The sequence below is a fragment of the Halichoerus grypus genome, chromosome 8 (assembly GCF_964656455.1).
Source record: "Halichoerus grypus chromosome 8, mHalGry1.hap1.1, whole genome shotgun sequence".
NCBI lineage: Eukaryota > Metazoa > Chordata > Mammalia > Carnivora > Phocidae > Halichoerus > Halichoerus grypus.
Window position 1 is genome coordinate 81,000,376 of NC_135719.1, and position 21,365 is coordinate 81,021,740.

Consider the following 21,365-nt stretch of genomic DNA (forward strand, 5'->3'; position numbering starts at 1 on the left):
TTCCCTGCATCCCACAACTCTTTCCAATTCACTACCACCTTTTCTGCTTACTTTCTAAATTCCTCACTCCCCCACATGCCCACTCCCGTGCGTACTCCTCATGGCTCTCTGGCTTCTTTCATTTGTGTATCTGATTTCTCTTTCCAAGTAGACAGTAAGCTCCTTGAAGTTCAAATGAAGTCTTAAGAGTTCCAGGCATCCAAGGCACCTGGGTGGCTCAGATGGTTAAGCGGCTGCCTTTGGCTCAGGTCATGATCTCCAGGTCCTGGGGTCCTGGGATCCAGCCCCACATCTCATCATCTCATGACTGTCCTCTGGCTCCCCGCTCAGTGGGGAGTCTGCTTCTGCTTCTCCCTCTACCTCTGCCTCTCCCCCTGCTCATGTTCTCTGTCTCAAATGAATAAATAAAATCTTAAAAAAAAAAAAAAAAAAAAGAATTCCAGGCATCCACCAAGCATAGAGAACACATAGTCAGCACTCAACTAAAACCTCCATGATCACTTTTAGAACTTAAATATTTTTAATTTTTCCAACCTCTTAGCTCTGCTTTCCTTTGCTTGACATACTTTTCCACACTCCGGATCCTATTTCACTCCTCATTAATCCCTAGAGCTGCACAGAGAGGGAGTACAGAGAGGGAGCACAGCAGAGGGCACAGAGAGACCAAGGGACCAAAATCCCTTGGCACGGGACCAAGGTCCAAGTGGAAGAAGGGCCTTTTTATGACTAACTCTATGGCTTCAGGCCCTGCTGTGGTTCCAATTTTGAAAATATCAAAACGGATGCCAACAACAAATGTCATGGATAAAAAAGTGTTTTGTACCATTTGTAGAGAGGAGAGAGTAGTAAGGATCCAAATGCACACTCTGTCCAGGGCAGATCGCCTAGGTTCAAACCCTTGTTTCAGCATTTACTAGATTTATGATCTTGGGCAAAATCCTTAGCCTCTCTATGCCTGAGTTTCCTTATCTGTAAAATGGAAGTAACAACAGCTTCTACCTCACAAAGACTGTGAGGAGGATTAAAAGAGCAAATTCTTCTATTGTTACTATTTACTAATATTACCTATCAGTACCACAGGAATAAGAAGTAATAGCAGCCCACATAAATAAGAAAGATCTTCTGTGACTAATCATAATAATTGTTGCAAGGTACAGAGCACTTCCTAGATGCTCAACTTGCATTACCTCCCTAAATGTTGATGACAACTGTCAGCACTATTAACCCCATTTTACAAGCAAGAAGCACAGAGATGTTAAGTGTTTTTCTCAAGATCACAGAGTCGGCAAGTGGCGAAGGTACATTTATTGGTAATTCTTACTGTGTCTCAGCAGGAAAGAAACCCTGTGGGTGCAAAGGTAAACAGTCTAGGCCCCAACCTACAGGAAGTTTCTGCTTCCAGAGAAGGGGCGGGGCGGAGGCGGGAAAGAGGAGTAAACAAATAGTTATAGCACCGTGTGGTAATTGCTATAATAGAGGCTCACGACAAAAAGCGCTGCCGGATCTCAGACATTGGAACAAGAAAAGTACTGACAGCTTAAGGGTCCAAAGGAAAGACATGACAGTGACGGAATAAGCAGTGGTCCCCTGACCAACGTGTCCTGTAACAAACGTGCCACCCCGAAAGGACCGAAAAAAAGCAGAGTTCAAAGCGGAGGCAGAGCGCCTAGCCGAGGGCCGGTCTGACGAGTCCCGGCAGGGCCGGAAAGGGGTTAAGGCGAGCGGGTGGGCGGGGCGCGCGCGTTGATTGGCAGGGGTGGGGCCAGGCTCGTCACCCGCCCCCTCCCTCCGCCCCGGCTCCTCCAACCCCTGGGCTGGCAGGGGTACCGCCCGGGCGAGGGCCGGGGAGCTGGGCCGAGCCTCCCGTCCCCCTCCCCCGCGCCCCTGCCGCGTCCCGCCGGCTGGACGCGCTGGAGAAGTTGTGCGGCGCCCGGGCCGGCCCTGGGGGCTGACCGTCGGCAAAGTTTGGCCCGAAGAGGAAGTGGCTTCAAGCCCCGGCAGGTGGCGGCCGGGCCTGGACAGGAGCGCTCGCGGCCTGCGGGCGGGCTCTAGGCGAGGGCGCGCTCCAGCGCCGGGCCTCGAACCGAGTCCCGGGACTTCGGGAGCCGGCCTCGGGAGAGAGCGCGGCGGCGGCCGGGGAAAACAACTCCGAAGTTGGAGAGAGGCACCGCCCCTGCTCCCGGACGGCCGCCCCCTCCTCGCCCCCAGCCCTGGCATCCAGAGCGCGGTTGGGGGAGCCCGGGCCATGCAGCCCCCTCGGGGAGGAGGCAGTGGGGGGCCTGGACGCCCGGAGCGGCGCCGCCTCCCCACTGGATAGACGACAGAAGCTCCGGGATTCTTCCTGCACCTCCGGACGGCTCAGGATGCTGCCCACCACCCTCCTCTTCCTCCTCCTGGGTAAGAAACCGAAACGAGACTACTCACCCGGCACCCCGCCCCTAGGGCTGTCACAGAGCCCGGGCACTCACTGCCTTCCTGCTCTGCCGCCCCTCACTTCCCCTGCCTGCGGGTGTCTCCCAGTCCCTGCCGCCGCATCCGACGCTGCCTGCCCCAACCCCGGGGAAGCTGCCCGCCGCTCCCCTCAGCCCTCATCCTCCCTTGGGCTTCCCTAGATCGCCATGCCCACCCCCCAGGCCGTACTGCCGTACCTTCCTTCGAGGTCACACAGCGCAGCGTCCCCCAGCTCCACTGCCCCTTCCCTTAAACTACCCGGAAGTCCCAGATGGCTACCTTTCCTCCTTGAGTTGCTCAGGTGAAGAAAACTAAGGGCGATTCACTCCCCTGCGCTTTCTCGCTCTTCCTCTAGGAGGCGCTCTGGCACATCCAGACCGGATCATTTTCCCAAATCCTGGTGAGTAGAGGATGCCCCTGGGCCCCAAGGGCTTGGTAGTAAGAGAAGACCCATGAGGATTCTCTCTTCCCTGAATTCCTCTGGCACCTGTCATAGTTTTAGAGTGGAGATCACCCATCCTTATTTTACAAACGGGGAAACAGACCCCGTGTGAGCTCTCACCTGGTCGTTATGTACTATTTTGGTTTTTTCCAAATATCTATAGTTGATCTCCCTAGCCAGATGTAGTCTCCCTGATTGTAGAGACAGTATTTCCTGTTCCTCCTGGCCCGGTGGCTGGCACAAAGCAGACCTCAGATCGTTTGTGGTGTTGATATTTAAGGTGAAGCTATAATAAATGTGGGAAAGAAGGGGGTCCACTGAAGACTATGATTCTAGAGTGTGGGTGTGGGTGTGTGGATGGAGAGGGGGGCTTTCTCTGCTCCTTCTTAAAGAGCTCAGGCCCTTAGAGGCCTCAAGCCTGGGGGCAGGAGGTATGACAGTAATGGGCTCTCAACCAGTGTCCTTACCTTCCTCTCTCTCCAGCCTGTGAGGACCCTCCGGCAGTGCTCTTGGAAGTGCAGGGCACCTTACAGAGGCCTCTGGGCCGGGACAGCCGCAGCGCCCCTGCCAACTGCACCTGGCTTATCCTGGGGAGCAGGGAGCAGACCGTAACAGTGAGGTGAGAAGCAGGGCAAGACCCTATTACCCTCCGTCCCCCTCCCTCCTTCACCATGGGAAAGCCCTCAGGAACTACTTCTCCATGGAGTTTTCATCCCTGTCAACGGGAGAAAGAGTAGAATTTGATTTGGCCGAGTCTGCCCTAAAATCCTGGCTTGTTCTGGCCCAGACACAGTGAATTGGAGCCGAGCTGGGGCCGACATCTACTTTGGATTCTGGTCCTCTCTGAAGGACAGCAGGCACTCTAGAAACAGTCCTTGGGCTCCAATGTGGCTGCTCTGAGGAGTCCTTCAATCCATTGCACATCCTCGCCTGGGTTTCAGAAGCTATTCCTAGTTAGCGTAGAACCTTCCTCAGCCTCCCTAGATCTTTTAAGCTGTATAAGTCTCCCCAGTCTCCTCCGACCTTGGACCATAGGGTTGGGGCCCATGTTAAGTACCTGGCTATTTGCTTCACAGAGTTCACTCTCGTGAATTTACCCAGAAAGGGCAAGGAAGATAGTCTGGGAAGAGGCGGAGGGATCAGAATGCCATGCTGCTGCTGGCCTCTGTCAGGACTACTGCCATTGACTGTGAAGGAATTCGGCTGAGTTCATTTGGCTGTTGGATTTGGATTGTGGATGAGCAGGGGCTTGTGCTTCTTGGGGTAGAAGAGACCTGACAGCATTGGGAGAGGAAGAAGCCAGCGGTGGTCAAGAATATCTCACGTCCATGGGGCGCCTGGCCGAGCGGTGGGTGGAGCGTGGGACTCTTGATGTCTGGGTCGTGAGTTCGAGCCCCACACTGGGTGTGGAGGTTACTTAAAAATAAAATCTTAAAAAAAAAAAAACACAAAAATACACAACTCACGTCCTGCTCTCCTCCACCCCTGTAGGTTCCAAAAACTGCACCTGGCCTGTGGCTCAGAGCGCTTAGTCCTGCGCTCCCCTCTCCAGCCACGGCTCTCCCTGTGTGAGGCACCAGCCAGCCCTCTGCAGCTGCCTGGGGGCAACGTCACCATCACCTACAGCTATGCCGGGGCCAGAGCACCCATGGGCCAGGGCTTCCTGCTCTCCTACAGCCAAGGTATGCTGGACAGGGAGGTGTCTGGGACTAGTAGAACAGGTAGTAGAAGCCGCAGGGAGGAGGGGAGGATGCCCCCAGCTCCCGTGTCTCATAGCCCTTCTCCACGGTGCCTCCTGCAGACTGGCTGATGTGCCTGCCCGAGGAGTTCCAGTGCCTGAACCACCGCTGCGTGCCCTTGGCCCAGCGCTGCGACAGCGTGGACGCCTGTGGCGATGGCTCTGATGAGGCAGGTTGCAGCTCGGACCCCTTCCCCGACCTGACCCCGGCCCCTGTCCCCACCCCCCCCTGCAATCACACCTTGGAAGACTTTTACGGGGTCTTCTCTTCCCCGGGCTACGCACACCCGGCCTCGGCCTCCCACCCCCAGTCCTGCCTCTGGCTGCTGGACCCCCATGACGGCCGGCGCCTGGCCGTGCGCTTCACGGCCCTGGACCTGGGCTACGGAGACGCCGTACACGTGTATGATGGCCCCGGGCCTCCCAGGCCCTCCCGGCTGCTGCGCAGCCTCACCCACTTCAGCAACGGCAAGGCTGTCACCGTGGAGACGCTGTCGGGCCAGGCCACCGTGGCCTACCACACGGTCGCCTGGAGCAGTGGCCGGGGCTTCAACGCCACCTACCACGTGCGGGGCTACTGCCTGCCCTGGGATCGACCCTGCGGCTTGGGCGCCGGCCTGGGGGCCAGCGAGGGCCTGGGGGAGCGCTGCTACAGCGAGGCGCAGCGCTGCGACGGCTCGTGGGACTGTGCCGACGGCACGGACGAGGAGAACTGCCCCAGCTGCCCGCCCGGACACTTCCCCTGCGGGGCGGCCGGCACGCCCGGGGCCACCGCCTGCTACCTGCCTGCCGACCGCTGCAACTACCAGACTTTCTGCGCCGACGGAGCGGACGAGAGACGCTGCCGGCACTGCCAGCCCGGCAACTTCCGCTGCCGGGACGAGAAGTGTGTGTATGAGACGTGGGTGTGCGACGGGCAGCCAGACTGCGCCGACGGCAGCGATGAGTGGGACTGCTCCTACGCCCTGCCCCGCAAGGTCATTACCGCCGCCGTCATCGGCAGCCTGGTGTGCGGCCTGCTGCTGGTCATCGCGCTGGGCTGCACCTGCAAGCTCTATGCCATTCGCACCCAGGAGTACAGGTCAGTGAGTGCAGCCAGCCGTCGGGCCGGGCGGACCGAGGGCGGGACCATGACGGTGCCCGCGCCGGGGCCGGGTTCTGGTGCCCTGCTTATGGGTTGGCTCCCGGACTCGTCCAGCGGAGGGGACAAGGTGCTCCTCTGAGGAGAGGACGGGGCTAGATGCTGAAAGCAGTCTCAAGGAAGGAGGGGACCTCAGGTGACTTTTGGGAAAGCCAGGGCATCGCTCAGTCGTCCTGGCCTGGGTGCAGAGGGAAGAGACGCATCCGGGCTAGGACAGGCTGCTCTGGCTGGCACCGCCTGTGGCTGAGCAGCCCTCGTTCCTTCCAGCATCTTCGCCCCCCTGTCCCGGATGGAGGCGGAGATTGTGCAGCAGCAGGCGCCGCCCTCCTACGGGCAGCTCATTGCCCAGGGCGCCATCCCGCCTGTAGAGGACTTCCCTACGGAGAACCCTAACGACGTAAGTGACCCCCAGCCCTCGTCCTTCCTGCTTCCAAGCCTCCCGGGGCACTACCACCGTACCGTCCTTCTTTAGCCTCCTGGCCCTCGCCACGACTCTGACTCCGGGCCCTGCCTCCTGTCCTTGCAGAACTCAGTGCTCGGCAACCTGCGCTCGCTGCTCCAGATCTTGCGCCAGGACGTGACTCCAGGGGCTGCCTCAGGTGCCCGCCGCCGCCAGCGGGGCCGCTCTGTGCGCCGGCTCGTGCGCCGTCTCCGCCGCTGGGGCCTGCTTCCTCGAGCCCACCCCCCAGCCCGGACCCCTGAGACCAGATCCCAGGTCACCCCCTCTGCCGCTCCCCTTGAGGCTCTAGATGGCAGCACAGGTCCGGCCCGTGAGGGGGGCGCGGTGGGTGGGCAGGACGGGGGACAAGCACCCCCGCTGCCTGTCAAGGCTCCCCTTCCATCCACCAGCACATCTCCGGCCCCTGCTACTGTCTCCGAGGCCCCGGGGCCACTGCCCTCCGTGCCCCTAGAGCCGTCACTGTTGTCTGGAGTGGTGCAGGCCCTGCGAGGCCGCCTCCTGCCTAGCCTTCGGCCCCCAGGACCAACTCGGAGCCCACCTGAACCCCATACGACAGCCCTGTCTCCAGAGGACGAAGATGACGTGCTTCTGTTGCCACTGGCTGAGCCAGGGCTCTGGGTGGTGGAAGCGGAGGACGAGCCACTGCTTGCCTGAGGTGACCTGGCGCCCTCGGGGGCTCCGGTCGCAGTGCTGACAACCCTTTAGAGGGCAGCTCCGCTTCCCTTCCCCCACTTCCCTCCCTGGCCCTCCGTCTGAGGGGCGTCGGTGAGCCTCCCGTTGACCCTGTGTAGCTGCTGTAAAGTTAGGTATCTCTCAGGCGGGGAAGGGGCTCCCACAGAGCTCCCTCTGCCATGCCCAGAAACCACAGTCTCTACCGCCACCGTCTCCCCACACCACCACCACTCATGTGGCTGTTTTTAAAAAGTAAATTTCTTAAAGGGTCATGGGCCTGGACACTCCATCCTTATGAAACCCCTCCCCAAAAGTGGCCTTTAAGCACCAGAATGTCAGTTGGCTGGAGACCTCCAGCCCCCAGGGGAAGGATTTGGGCAGAGCCTGAGGTTTTGCCAACTGTGATCCTTCCTACGGGGCCTGGCTCATAAAAAGAGCACAAAAAATGCTTTTGTCCCATAGCTAGGTCATTGCCCAGCAAGTCAAGGTTGAAAATAAAAGAACAAGAAATTTCAGATTTTTGTAAATGAGCTATGACCGGAGCCCTGTCTCTACCCATCTCAGCTGATACTCGCCTCACGGTGCTCCTCCCTACCAAGGCCTCTGGTCTGCCCTCCCACTCCTGCCCTCCTCCTACTAACCACACACCCTTGGTTTTTATACCGCTCAGAGGGTAAGAAAGTTCCAAGAACCCTAAGGACCAATTCTCCCCACCAACCCCACCTACCCCCCTGGGGCTCAGCTCTACGGTGAGTGACACCAGCGGTAAGCACCAAGCCTCTTTATTCACCGCCAGGCCAGAAGTCTGGTGAGCCAGCTGGGCCCTGTAGCTGGGAAGGTTCCCATTTATGGAGTCCTCCCAGAGCACAGATCACAGAAGCAGAATGTCCCTAATGGAACATAGGAGCCACGACTCCTGGCCTCCACCTTCCACCCCCACCAAGCACTTACAGTCTGGCTTAGGCAAGACAGATGAACTCTCAGCCAGGATGCCTCACAGCAGACAAAGATAAATCGAGAGAAAAATCATAAACATTCGGGGTTGAAGATGCTGGCATCACTTTGACCAAATCCAAAGGGTCTTCCTAGAAGAGGGCTCAAACTAGACTCTAAAGAATGTTGTCAGTAGTTGGAATAGAGTTGTGGATTCTCGGAAGGGTGAGCATCCACAGGATAAGCAAACTAAGCTGCTGTGAGGACTAGGGCTGGAGGCTGGACCCCAGACCTGAGAAAAGGGGCGGGAGTGTAAGCAGTGGCCGGAGTTAAAGAGCTGGAGAAGGTGATGGAGGAGGGAATAATCTGTGAGAAACGTTAGAGCCCAGCCTCTGGTGAGTGAAGTGACAGAAGCTGTCCCAGAGTTTGAAATGAAAACGGGGACAAAGGATACAGTCGGAGTCCATGGGGGTGGGCATGGTGCCCTACAAGCGGAAGTAAGGCATTCCCCAACAGAAGCAGACTCCCGTCAGGCTCACCCTCACCCTTCCTGGCAGGCCTGCCCTCTTCCCACCCCCTGGTGGAGGGGCCCTGTTGATCACAGCCTGTTAGCATCCTCACACCTAGCACCAACTGCATGTTCCTCCTCCCAGAGAGCAAGAGACTAGGGAAGTGGCAGAGGGTGAATGTGGTACAGTCGTGGGATCATGGGATCTTGACTTGGGAAAGAGCCAGATTCCTTTCACTCCAGACCCTCTCCAGAGATTGGGAAAGGGCCTTCAGAAATCCCCATCCTTGTGTACTCTAACCCCTTTGGGCCTTCCCAAGTGCTGAGTCCCTGAGTTCCCCCAGTGTCAGGCCCAGGGAAGCAGGGAGTGCTGATTTCCCTCCCACACCTCCCCACCAGTGGTCTATGCCTCTCCCTTGCTCCTCTCTTCTTCATAGCCACCCCCCAAAAAAACCCTCAGCCGATAGCTTCATCCCTTGTCCTGCTCCAGACCTTTTACCTCCTGGTGGTATTTGTAACTTGAATGTGGACAAAGATTTAAGGTAAAAGAATGCTCCTCAGGGTGGAATGCTTCAGAAAGCCAGAGGGGGAAGACCTGAGGGTAGAGTTCACTGGAAAGGGCTGTGTGTCTGGATTCCTGAGTCTAAAAGAAGTTTCTCTAGGTGCTGGGTGTATGCTCTAGAAGGTGCAAGGGGTAACACTACTTGTGTCAGGCACGGTGAAGCCCCAGGTTGGTGGAGACAGGGGATTAGCCTTGTGCGGGCAGCATGGGGAAACTAAGAGGGTCCCACCCAGGAGAGGTGGAGCCTTGGGGAGCAGTCACCCAAGTTTACTTGCACCGTGGCCTAAGGAAAAAGAAACGGGACCACCTCACACCCTATCAGGACAGAGACACCGCCATCCAAAGTACCCAGTATCAGGGTGTGGGACTCTTGCCAAGGCTCTGGCTGTGGAGGAGGGAGGTGTTCTCAGCATGAGAGGGAGATCAGCCTGGGAATCTGAGATAACAGCACAGACGAGAATTCAGTCCTTGAGAATCGATCTGAACCAAGCTCCAGGCCCTGCTGGGAGGGGAGAGGGACCTCCAGCCACACTGCCTGAGGTTGTGGGAGCACAAGAGAGTTGGGTAACCTGCCCAGTGCCAGATCCTTTTTCAGGCATAGCGAACCCTCATAACAAGGCTGTGCCATGAGCATCATCAACCCAATTCACAGGTTTAGGAGCAGTCCCAGAGGAGTGATGAGACTAGCCCAGCCTCGACAGAGACGCAGAGTTAAACCTGGGTTGGTTCAGTTCCGAATCTCACCTTTGCCCCACCATTCCACAGGACCTCCCATTCCTGAGGAAGCTGGGACAGGGGCCAGTGCACAACCTCTTACTAGTGGGACAAGAGAGACGGTGGTTCAAGGTGTAACCCAGCCTGCTCCTAGGACCCAAGGCTGGCTGAGTCCCACTGGGGTCAGCTGTGCCCTGACTCACTCTCATCTAGTATCCTAGAAATGAATCCAACCACCTAAGTGAGTTTTCCAGATATGTGAAGCTCACCCCTTTACAATTAAAAACTTTTAAAACTCATTTTGGAAGGAAATCATTCTAAACATACTCCTCTTCAGCACATCTGCGATAGAATATACATTTTTCTGGAGAGCTGAGGATCACTCCGAGAAACCAGCGGCCTCTCTATAGCAATCTTTAGAGGCTGTAACACTGTCAGGGAAGCTGTTTGCCTTTCTGCCCAATGCCCTCCAACCACTTTTTAAATGTTTCTGACTGCTTTCAAAGTTTTTTGTAGCGTTACTTCCCTTGCTACCAGGCTTTCAGGGGTCCCTTGCTACTCTAAATGTATGGGAACACACAGGGACATACTAAAATTGTGAATAAGGAAGGCCAAGTGGGCTGTGACTGAGGACTGGAGAGTCTCCACTGAGTAAAGTGCGTAAGTATGGTGGTTGCTCAGGAGTCCTTTCTGTCTCTCCTAGACCCCGAACGTTGCCCTGCAGTTCACCTCCAGATAAGTGGTCAGTGCACATCAGTCCAAGATTACTCTTCGTCTCTTCCATTGGAGGAGCCCACTGAAGATTACCATACAGACCGTTCCCAATAATAGGAGACAGTTGGAATATTTAAGACAAAGAAGGCAGCATCGCAGATGAAAAACAGTCTTTGGTATTGGAAAAATCAGGGTGGGAATCCTGGTGTCCCCATTTTCCAACTGCACGATCGATCTGGGGACAGGCCAGCCACCTACCACTCTGAGCCTTCAGGTCAGGAGGATGACAGGAGAGAAAGCAGGAAGGTGCTTAGCGCAGCACCTGGCAACAAACACGGGATGAGAACGAGCCAGGGAATTGGAAGGTCTGTTTGGGTGCTTGCAGCGTCAGGAAGAAAAGAGAAGAGCTGGAGCCTGAAGGGAAAGGGACCCAGGCAGAAAAGGAGCTGTAAAGCCATCCTGAGAAAGAGGTAGCCATCGTCGTGTAGCCCCGGAGGGCTGGTGGTGCCCCAGCGAGCAGGAGAGTGGGGACAGGGAACTTCTAGAGGGCTTAGCTCAATCTCCCCTAGCACTAGGTTGGTGGGCCTGGCAGGGCAGGAGAGAAGGGGAGGCAGTCCCCACATGGTTTGCACCCGCCTGAACCTAGTGACAAAATGAAGCTGCCGGAACCAGGCAGCCATCGCTCCTTCTTCAGAGCCCCCATCTGCCTAGGGACCAAGTTGGGAAATGGCTACCGTGATGGGTCTTTTAGCCCAGAAGGGGTGGTATGGGGAAGGAGAGGGTGATGGGGAAGCTTGGTGCCAGGGTGACCCTGAATCTCTTGGTTTCTGCCTCTAGGCCCTCCATGTAGCCACCGAGCACCCACTCTGAGCTGGACACGGCTCGGAGGCGGGGAGTCCACAGACAAATGACGCACAGTCCCCGCTCCTGGAGAAAGACCTCCCAGTGCCTGGGTCCTTGCCTCCTGCCATCCTCCGCTCCCTTACCCGCTGAGCCCTCACCCCGCTTCTCTGAACCCCTGTCTCTTTTGCCCCTCTGACTTCGTTCTGGTCGAAACCAGACTCCGCAGTGTGTGTGCTCCCAGAGGGAAGCGACACAAAGGAAGGGGGAGGCAGAAAGGAGGGAATCCCGCTGACATCACTGCTCATTAGCATGTGTGACCTCATCAGGGGGCGGGACAATTTCCCCAGGTGTGGGGGGGAGGAGGGCATGGGGGTGGTATTTAAGGGAAAAGCTGACAGTGCTGCTGAGTGAGGGAGTGGGTACTGCAAGCCGCGGGGCTGCACACGCACACACACACGCACACCGATGCACACGGACCTTGACACCGACATGGACACGGAAACAGAAACCACAGCACTCTGCCCCTCCGGCAGCCACCGGGCCTCCCCCCCAGGGACACCCACACCAGGTGAGGGCTGAGCTGGGCAGGTTCCAGCTGAAACCATGGGGGTGGGAGCTGAAGCTCTGGTGGGGAGGTCAGAACTGAGGGTTGACGGAGCTTGAACCCAAACAGCAAAGGGGAAGAGCAACTCAGGAAGTGGGGAAGCCTCCCGCTCACACCAGGACTGAGGCTGGGCTGGGCTGGGGGCCGCGGGGGTGCTGCCCAGACGCCCCCTCCCCCCATCACTCCCAGGGCTTTGCTGGGGAAACTGGTGCTCAGCCCCTAGGTCAGCCTCATTCCCAAGAGGCTGGGATGGGCAGGAGGGATGGGGGAAAGGGAAGGGGCAGCCCACCAGCCTGGGAATCACAGGCTGGGGGCTGCCCTGGGGACCTGTTGGGAGGGTTTCACTGGCTCTTGGAGGCCCTGGCTGCCAGCCAAGTATTGATCCTAGGCTATTTCCAGCCTCTCGCCATCCCCCTTTGTTGTGTCTGTCGTTCTTCCTCCAGTTACCCTGACCCATGCATTGTCACTCTCCCTCTCGCTCATGCTCCCGCTCTCCGCTCTCCCTCTCTCCCCAACTCCCTCCCTCCCTCTACCTCACAGAAGATTCTCTGGGACTCCAGGGACTGCCAGAGATGCAAAAAGATTCTCACACACAACCATGCCCTGGGGGATGCTCACCTACCTACCGGGCCATGAGAAGAGGCAGCTCTTCTCACACTCGGCTGGGGGGGTGGTTGGGGAAGCCCAACGAACACATCACAAGGAGAAAAGGCCCTTCCCTGAGAACAGGCTCCCCACGAAGTTTTTGGCTCTACCACTACCCACCCCCCAGAACCAGGGCAGCAGCGGCAGCTTCTCATCCCCTTCACATCTCCCCATTTGGGGGGACTACCTGTTCCAGAAGCAGTAGAAGACAGGGCCTCTTGGTGGAAGGAGGGGCAGGCCCCCCAGGCCAGAGGCCTAGTCTGGGGGTGTGCCTGTGTGTCAGCGTGAGGCCTGAGTGGGTGTGCGAGCCTGCGCACACGTGCCGCCCCTGCATGGGGCACGTTTTGAACAGGTTGTGGCTGGAACCACATTAGGTAAGCCTTCAGTTGGCTCCTTTGAGACCCACCAGTGCAGGCTTCTGGGGGAGTTCAGTGTCAGAGGTCAGACCAAATATTCTCAGCTCCTTCTGGGTCATGGTCATGCACTGGGGCTCTGAGGCCAGAGCAGACAGGATTGAGCCCTCTAGATGGCTAGGCATACCCCCACTCATAGCTTCCTTCTCTTTGCCCCCCCAGAAACAGATGCCTCACTGCTGAAGAAGACAGAGAAGCTGTTGGCAGGGTTGGACCGGGGTGGGCCACCCCCTGCCCCAGGGGCCCCCAGACGAAGAGGCAGTATGCCTGTCCCCTACAAGCACCAGCTGCGGCGCGCCCAGGCCATAGATGAACTTGACTGGCCACCTCAAGCCTCATCCTCTGGTTCCTCTGACTCCTTGGGCTCAGGGGAGGCAGGCCCCACCCAAAAGGATGGCATCTTCAAGGTCATGCTGGTAGGGGAGAGCGGCGTGGGCAAGAGCACCCTAGCAGGCACTTTCGGTGGTCTCCAGGGAGACAGTGCTCATGAGCCGGAGAACCCAGGTATTTGGGGGAGCCCTGTAAGGGTCAAGGGCACCTGTGGAGCCCTAGTCAGGGATGGAAGAGCTCAAGGCATGAGCAGCCCCTGGAGGCCAGAACCTAAGAGAAACTGCTCCAGTGCTTGCTGCGGCTACCTCCCTGGAGGGAATGCCCCTGGTTACCAGGTCTCACAAGTGTTGGGGAGCCTCCTAACGGGCTCTATTCCCTGTCCTTATTTCCCAACAGAGGACACCTATGAAAGACGCATCATGGTGGATAAGGAGGAAGTGACTCTAGTTGTTTATGACATCTGGGAACAGGTGAGAACCTAGGAGAGCTGGGGAGGAGCAGAGCGTGGCTGAAGGCTGGTGGCACTGTAGGCCCTGGTTCCAATATGTACTAGAACCTGACCTTTCACATGTATCCTCTCCCAGAGCAAAGGCCCACATCAATGCGCATGCCATGGCACTGAGTGTCGCTTTCTTTCCAGGACTTCTGACCCAGAGGGAAGTTAGGATCTGAATTTGACAAACCCTGCAGCTGTGAGCCAGGCTGAATACCCTGAAATCAATCCCATCCATACATTTTCCAGTCTGGAAGAGTCTGATCTGACAGGACAAGAGCTCAGGGCCTGGAATATCAGGGAAGGGGAAAAAGTGAGGATTTGTGAATATCTGAACATAAATGGTTACTACATAGAAATGAGAGGCCAGATTACATACAATTGAAGAGCATTCACTGTTACAATGAGCACTTAAGCATAAGAAAGTAGGATGGGCTACCCCAATCTAGGAGCCTGTGTCCCCAATTCTCCCATGTGGGGCTCACATTATAAACCACCCACTCCTCCACAAGCACACTCCAGGGTATGGAGATTCTGCCATAACTAGCTCCGCGGTCCTAGGCAGGTGGCTTCTCCCTCACATCCAGATGCCTCATCCTTGAGATGCAGGTGCTGGGCAGGTGCTCCCACACCTCCAGCCCTGACATTCCACCACTCTCTGCCCATATGCAGGGGGACGCAGGGGGGTGGCTGCGGGACCACTGCCTTCAGACCGGGGATGCCTTTCTCATCGTCTTCTCAGTCACCGACCGACAAAGCTTCTCCAAAGTTCCAGAGACCCTACTTAGGCTGCGGGCTGGGAGGCCCCACCACGACCTCCCTGTCATCCTCGTTGGAAACAAGAGCGACCTGGCCCGCTCCCGGGAGGTCTCACTGGAGGGTGAGTATCCTGTACCTCATCATACCTGCAATCTCAGGGGACCCTCTCCCTTCCAGGTCGCCTCCTTTCCACAGGGCCCTTTTACCCTCCCGGTGCACAAACAACTGCCTAATTTAGCCTTTAGCAGGCTAAGGGCAGACTCTCAATGCCCATGCCTAGGGCCCGAGAACCCCTTCTCTTTACGCCTCACCTCTTCTCCAAGGCCCCTTTCTCTCCTCCCCTTGGCACCACCACCGCCCTCTACGTGATCCCTGCCTTGTTCTCCGTTGAGATTCACCGGCCGCGACCCCTTTCTGCTGCACCCGGGGCACCGCCCCGCCCCCCCCCGCCCCGGCCCACCGCCACCCCGCCCCGCCCCGCTCCGGGCCCAGTGCAGCCCGCGGGCGCCTCAACCGGTCCCCTCCCGCAGAGGGCCGGCACCTGGCAGGGACCCTGAGCTGCAAGCACATCGAGACGTCGGCCGCGCTGCACCACAACACGCGGGAGCTCTTCGAGGGCGCGGTGCGCCAGATCCGGCTGCGGCGGGGCCGGAGCCGCGCCGGGGGCCCGCGGCCCGAGTGGGGCTGCCCCGACGGCCCCCCGCCGCCCGCGCGCCGCGAGAGCCTCACCAAGAAGGCCAAGCGCTTCCTGGCCAACCTGGTGCCGCGCAACGCCAAGTTCTTCAAGCAGCGCTCCAGGTCGTGTCACGACCTCTCCGTGCTCTGAGCCGCGGTCGCCATGGTCACCGCGCCCTCCGCTCGCCCCCTCGCCCCGCCCCGCCCCCCGTCCGGCTTCCTCTGCGAAGACCGTCTAGGAAACCAAAAACGCCCAGGGCGCCCAGCCGCCGGCGCGCGTCGCCCCCAGCCCCGCCACCGCGCGTGCCCTGGCTACCTCCCCGCCCCTGAGCGCCTAGAAGGCGAGGACGCAGACCTGCGGGCGGGCGCGCTGCGGCCGGAGGGCCAGGCGGCTTCTGGAGGGCAGGACGGGCTATAGTTCCGCGAGCCATTTTGACTTTTATTAAGTCACGCTTGACCACCTCTCCTGTAAAGAGATCCTAAAAGCGAGAACTGGAAAGTGCTTCGTAGACCCCTTTCCAGTTCACCTTTGTACTCTGCGCCGATACGCCTCACCTTTAAGAAATCCTTAAAGGTAAAGACACGGAGACGCTTCTTTGAGACTTTTCCTAAAACGTGCTGGCTCTTAGTTGCTGCACTTGTCCACTTTGCCTTTAAGAAGTTTTTAAAGGCGAGGGCCTGGAAGTGCTGTTTTTCAGAATTGATTCTGTGATTCACCACCACACCGCGGCACTTCCCTTTTAAGGTTATTAAAGGTAAGGTTTGGACAGACTTTTGCCTTCAGATGCCATTGTGAAGAGCTGAGCAGGTGGCATCGCCCCTTTTGGCCAGGGCCCAGGAGGCCCCAGCAAGGGAGCCACCCTTCCCTTTTCAATAAAGAACTTTTCTACATTTGCTCATTTTGACTCTGTTCTCAAAAGCCCCACAGAAGGGATAGTTGTAGATGGAAACAGTTACAGACAAAGCTTAGGCCCAGAGGAGCAAGGAACCTAAATCTCCACGGAGGCTCCAGAACTTAGTCCTGGTGTAGTCCGTGATAAGGAGCCACAGGCCCTTAGAGATAACCGGGTCGAACTGATCCCTTTGCAGATGAGCAAACAACCCGGAGAGAAGCAAAGAATTGCTAGAAGTTTTAGTAACTTACTGACACAACGGGACCAAATCCACAGACTCTAGACCTTATCACCTTACCTCACCTTATGCTGCAGAGTAAGCTGGAGGCTACATTTAGCACCCAGAGCTACCCCCAGCTGGTTTCAGGTGGGGCTGGTTTCAGGTGGGGCCCACATTTACCAGGGAGACCCATCAGCTGGGGCATGATGATGGCCCGCACCTCCCTTGGCAGGCCCCCACCACCCCAACTGTCACCTGCAAAGCCCGTGTGAGAACTGAAGCTGTCAGTGCCTCCCCCTGGGGACACCCACGCCTACTGCTGCCTGAGCCACGAGTCTGAACAAAGAGAGCAGAGGCAACAGCTCCCCTCACCCCAAACTACAGTACAGCTACTTGAGCACCTGAGGGCCAGGCCTCCACTCCACCCCACCCAGGTTCCCAGAACTTGATGGAAAGAGGGATGAGATGTCTCCTGATCCCTGCAGCTGGGAAGGAGCCAAGAGGGACCAGCTCAGCATGGGTGGTTATGAGACGATAGTATGAATAGTGACGTTATCCTTAGGACTTTTATTTGCTTTCTCTGTTAATTCTCTAATGACTATATAAGGTGTTACTGTGCCTTTTATTGTAGAAGAAACAGTTTAAGTAACTTGCTTGAGGTCAGGAAGCGACAGAGCGGGGATCCCACTCATATCTGCTTGATACTTAATGATTTTATCCAGGTTTGCATCCAAGGTTCCCCTTCTAGTAAGGAGAAGAGGAAGAAGGTCGCTAGAAGAAATGTAGGGGACACGATGGGCAGGGCCATGGGCAGTGGCTGTGGTGAATGGGCCAGAGATTATGTGGCTATGAGGGAATAGCCAGGGCTAAACTCTGGGGACCATGAACAGAGGCACTTCCTAATGTAACATGCAGAAAAGCACACTCAGCCCATTGATTGGGTTGAAACCTCAGGGACATTAAGAGGAGGGGTAGGAGATGAGCATGGAGAAGGTTTAGAACCCTACTTTTAAGTACCTTAAATGGCAAGCAAAGGAGTTTGTGCCCAAGCCTGCAAACAGTGAGTCACCAAAGGTCCTTGAGTATGAAAGTGACACGATCAGGATGGTCCTTGGGAAGAGGAGGCTGGGTGAGGTGTGCATGGATTGGAGCAGCGGAGGCAAGGCCTGAGGAGCTAAGTTGAGGGGGTGATTAACAGTAATACATATGGAGGGTAATGAAGGGCCATCCCAAGGGAGATGGTGGTGGCAGGGAGAGGCACCAGGGGTGTGAGTCAGAATTGGTGGAACTTGGCAACTGAGTGGCTGGGTGCAGGCAGGAGTCGCAGGTTATAGGAGGATGGTGAGGAACTGGGTGTTAGGGGGCAGAGGAGGAAGTGGGTAACTGGCTCCATTTTGGAGACCCTTGAATTTGAGATGGTAGAAGAACATCCATATGGAGTTTCAGCAGCTCCCTGAACAGCTGGGTCTGAAATTCAGAACAAGTTAGGGTGAGAGACACAGCTATGAGAATAATTCCCGTAAAGATGGTAGTAGAGGAGCCAGAGGAAAGGATGAGCTGCGTCACACAGCACCCCATGCTCGGTCTGATGCACTGCTGTCGCGGTCTTGAACATCTTTGAACAAGGAGCCCTGCATCTTTACTTTTTAAATATTTTATGTATCTATTTGACAGAAAGAGAGAGAGCACAAGCAGGGGGAGCAGCAGAGGAAGAGGGAGAAGCAGGCTCTCCACTGAACAGGGAGCCCAATGAGGGACTCGATCCCAGGACCCTGGGATCATGACCTGAGCTGAAGGCAGATGCTTAACCAACTGAGCCACCCAGGCTCCCCAAGCCCTGCATTTTTATTTTGCACCAGGACCCACAAATTATGCTAAAGGAGGCACTAAGGAAGAGGATACAGTACAGGCTGGGATCCTTAGCTTCAAACCACACATGGGCCTTAGAGGTCTGTGATGTTTGTGAAGTGGGACAATTTGATGTGTTTGTGCAGTCGCGCATCTGAGAATAGGGTTCACAGATTTTACCAGATTGCCAAAGGGGTCTGTGACCCAACAAATTACAACCCAGGATGGTACTGATTGCTGTTGGGATGGGGAAACCGGGTGGGTGGAGGACCAGTGTGGGAGGTTTATTTTTCACTGGATGCTCTTTTTCTTCTGTTCGAATGTTTAACTATGGTATATATCACCTGTTCAAAAAGGAAATAACTTAAAGTCTTGAAGTTGCAGAGAAAGAAGAGAGACCGGAGAGAGGGTCCTGGGGATAAGCAGATGAGGCAGGTGGAGACGCAGCCGCCACTGAGGCAGCGCAAGAACCAGAATCGAACATGCGGTGGTTCTGCCAAGGGAGGAGGGCTCTGGTTTTTTTAAGTGAACCCTATGCCCACAGTGGGCCTCAAACTCTCCACCCTGAGATCAAGAGTAGTGTGCTCTACTGACTGAGCCGGCCCCGGGAAGAGGGCTTGGTCAAATTTCCCTTTCCAAAGGGAAAGATGAGGAAAAAGGCCCAGTGCCTTTCTTGTGTCTGAAGCTTCCAATATGCATACTGAAGATGGTGGTGGCAGGGCCTCCCCTGTGAGGGGTGCCACACACACCACAAGCCTCCCTCCTCCTCACTCAGCCAGCCCCATCAGCCCAACCCATCTGTGCGTTCCCTCCAGACGCCTACAGGGACGAGCTCAGAACAGACGGAAGCTGAAGCCACACTCCCCCCAGACTTGGAAGGTGGGGTCTTCTCTGAGAGCCAGGCCATTCTTCTCCCTCTCTCTGATGGAGGCAGAGTCGCACGGGCTGCTGATCCGCTGGTGGGAGAGATCAGCAAAGGGCCCTGGGGCCTGAGCTGCTTCTGCCAGGTAAGGTCTTCTCCGCCCTCGTGCTCCTCTTAACCACTGTGATTTTGTCTGCGCCCCTTTACGAGCCAGCCCCTGCCACCCCCGCAGTCCCTGGTCCACAAGGCGTCCTCATGGGCCAACAGCAGGAAGTGTGTGTGCTTTGCTCTGAGGGGCCGGAGGCGACGCCGGTCCTGTGTCTTGGAAGGCATCCCTCTGCTCTAGCCTCTGCTCAGAGTTGGGCCTTTATGCCCTGCTGCATCTAACCCTCTCTAGAGAGACTGGGGCAGGGTCTCTCCTCTTCGAAAAGCCTGCCAGTCACAGAAGGGGATTTCACAAGTCTTCTCGGTTAAACCCTCACTCCCAGAAAGCCCACCCATGCATACATCATCTTAGTAATCTAACAGTTCTATCCACATCAGTCTAAGTCCATTTTTCCTGGACATCCATCCACAAATACCAGTTGTTCCCCTCAAGTACTGCCAAATGCCAGTCACTGCACTGGGCCCTATGGGAAAAACAAATACAGGTAAGACACTACTCCTGCCCTCTGGGAGCTTACAATTGAACTGGAGAGAAGGGACAAGGGGGTCAACAGCAGCAAACTGGACATTTTGACTATCTGGGGGCTATGTCATGTGCTCTAAGAATTCTGAACGGAAGAAACAGAATTTGGAGACAGATTTTAGGAACTGGGTCTTGAAGGATATATGCAGGCTGTAGCTAGATGGGGGAAAGAAGAAAAAAACTCCGTGGGGAAACTACGTGAGCAAATGCACAGGAGACACGAGACATGGTGGGCAGCCCACCGCGTGATATAAAGACCCTCCCTGTGAGAAGGCAGCAAAACTTGAGGGGATGGTACAGCTGAGTTGTCAAGGGGCCCTCAAACCAGGTAAGAGCATCCTGCTTCTTAGTCCTTTATCATCTTGGTGGCTCTCTGATGGATATGCTCAAGGCACGTCATCTATTTTTTCTTCTTTTTCTTTTTTGGTAGTCTTTACCCCCAATGTGGGGCTCAAACTCACAACCCTGAGATTAGGAGTTACACCCTCCACCAACTGAGCCAGCCAAGTGCCCCTCATCTATTTGACTCCTGATGGCCATGCTCCATGGCTTGGTGGCCTGGTACCCAAGGTGCGAATACAAACTCAGTGGGAGCCTTGCAAGCGTTTTAGTTAGTACTCAGTCCCACTATTTTCTGGATAGAGAAAGTCACTCTCAATCTCTCTGCCTTTCTGGACCTCAGCTCTCCCAATTATAAAGTAAAGGTAACAATACCTACCTTGTAGAATGGTCATGAGGACTAAATGCAAATGCAAGTATCTTTGTAATTTGTCAAATATTATAGAAATGAGCCATGGAAGTAATGTTCTTTTACAATCTGTGTCCTGATCCCTTATTCAGGTACCCAGACAGCCTGCTGACTACTCAAAGCACAGCAGCGCCCCGGAGATACAAATCTAAGGGGCACCTGGCTGGCTCAGTTGGTGGAGCATGTGACTCTTCATCTTAGGGTTATGAGTTCAAGCCTCACAATGGGTGTAGAGATTACTTTAAAAAATAAATAAAAAGAGGGGCGCCTGGGTGGTTCAGTTGGTTAAGTGTCTGCCTTGGGCTCAGGTCATGATCTCAGGGTCCTGGGATGGACCCCCCCTTTGGGCTCCCCACTCAGTGGGGAGTCTGCTTCTCCCTCTCCCTCTGCCCCTCCCCCTGCTCATGCTCTCTCTCTCTCAAATAAATATAATCTTTAATAAATAAATAATAAAAAGAAAAAAGAAAAACATTTTTAAGTTGCTGTCTACAAAGGCCAACTTGCCTCCAAAGGACTCACAGGTAACCCTCATAGGTAGCCCCCATTATTAGATCTGTTGTTTTGAGGGGCGTTGGGGGAAGAGGAAGGAAGATTGGCAACTGAAGCCTAAGTGATGGTATTATACTGCACAGTTTTCCATTTTTTTGTTCCAGTTCTAATTTGTCTTTAGGCAGAGGACCTGTGCTGATTTAAAGTATTTCTCTGAAAGGAAGTCGTCAGAGCTCTGGAGACCAGGGACGGCAGGTGCTACAGGACACCTGTGGCAGGTGAGCAGGGGCACTAAGCAAAGGGGGGCAGCAGAGAACACTGCGGGGTTTCCCTGGCCAAAGCAAAGGGCAAGAGGCATGCTGAAGGTACCTGACAGGGTGGCTAGGGAGAGAATCACCTTGGCCTTTTTTTTAAGATTTTACTTACTCGAGAGAGAGAGAGAGAGCACGGCGGGGGGAGGCAAGAGAGGGAGAAGCAGGCTCAGGGAGCCTGACACGGGGCTCGGTCATGACCTAAGCCA

At 56.0% G+C, this 21,365-nt stretch overlaps 3 protein-coding genes across 9 annotated transcripts in view; 2 read left to right on the forward strand and 1 right to left on the reverse strand.

Annotated features, from left to right (window-relative positions):
• The window catches only part of SLC7A7 (solute carrier family 7 member 7), an 88,850-nt gene that overhangs the window by 65,210 nt on the left and 2,275 nt on the right, over positions 1-21,365 (reverse strand). The window contains exon 1 of one of the 3 annotated variants that reach the window (XM_078053455.1): positions 2,649-2,665. The exons of the other annotated variants lie outside the window; for them this stretch is intronic. The gene's annotated coding sequence lies outside the window, so the exon portion shown is untranslated. Of the gene's footprint in view, positions 1-2,648; positions 2,666-21,365 lie in introns of those variants that run through there. 3 annotated transcript variants of the gene reach the window in all.
• LRP10 (LDL receptor related protein 10) lies at positions 1,798-7,419 on the forward strand. 2 transcript variants are annotated; one of them, XM_036114789.2, is made up of 7 exons: positions 1,798-2,397; positions 2,807-2,851; positions 3,377-3,512; positions 4,385-4,575; positions 4,695-5,712; positions 6,040-6,169; positions 6,299-7,419. In XM_036114789.2, exons 1-7 carry the CDS (start codon positions 2,364-2,366, stop codon positions 6,884-6,886), a joined length of 2,142 nt encoding a protein of 713 aa, XP_035970682.1. In that variant the 5' UTR covers positions 1,798-2,363; the 3' UTR covers positions 6,887-7,419. The 2 variants fall into 2 exon arrangements, with proteins under 2 accessions (XP_035970682.1, XP_077909577.1); XM_078053451.1 differs by lacking the exons at positions 1,798-2,397; positions 2,807-2,851 and adding an exon at positions 3,970-4,241 and having other exon boundaries at positions 3,393-3,512.
• REM2 (RRAD and GEM like GTPase 2) lies at positions 7,546-15,991 on the forward strand. Of its 4 annotated transcripts, XM_078053463.1 has the most exons (6): positions 7,546-10,805; positions 11,173-11,746; positions 13,003-13,344; positions 13,567-13,640; positions 14,336-14,543; positions 14,953-15,991. In XM_078053463.1, the coding sequence occupies exons 2-6, from the start codon at positions 11,644-11,646 to the stop codon at positions 15,246-15,248; spliced, it is 1,023 nt and encodes a 340-aa protein (XP_077909589.1). In that variant the 5' UTR covers positions 7,546-10,805; positions 11,173-11,643; the 3' UTR covers positions 15,249-15,991. The 4 variants fall into 4 exon arrangements, with proteins under 4 accessions (XP_077909589.1, XP_077909586.1, XP_077909587.1 ...); XM_078053460.1 differs by having other exon boundaries at positions 13,003-13,640; XM_078053461.1 differs by lacking the exon at positions 11,173-11,746 and having other exon boundaries at positions 13,003-13,640.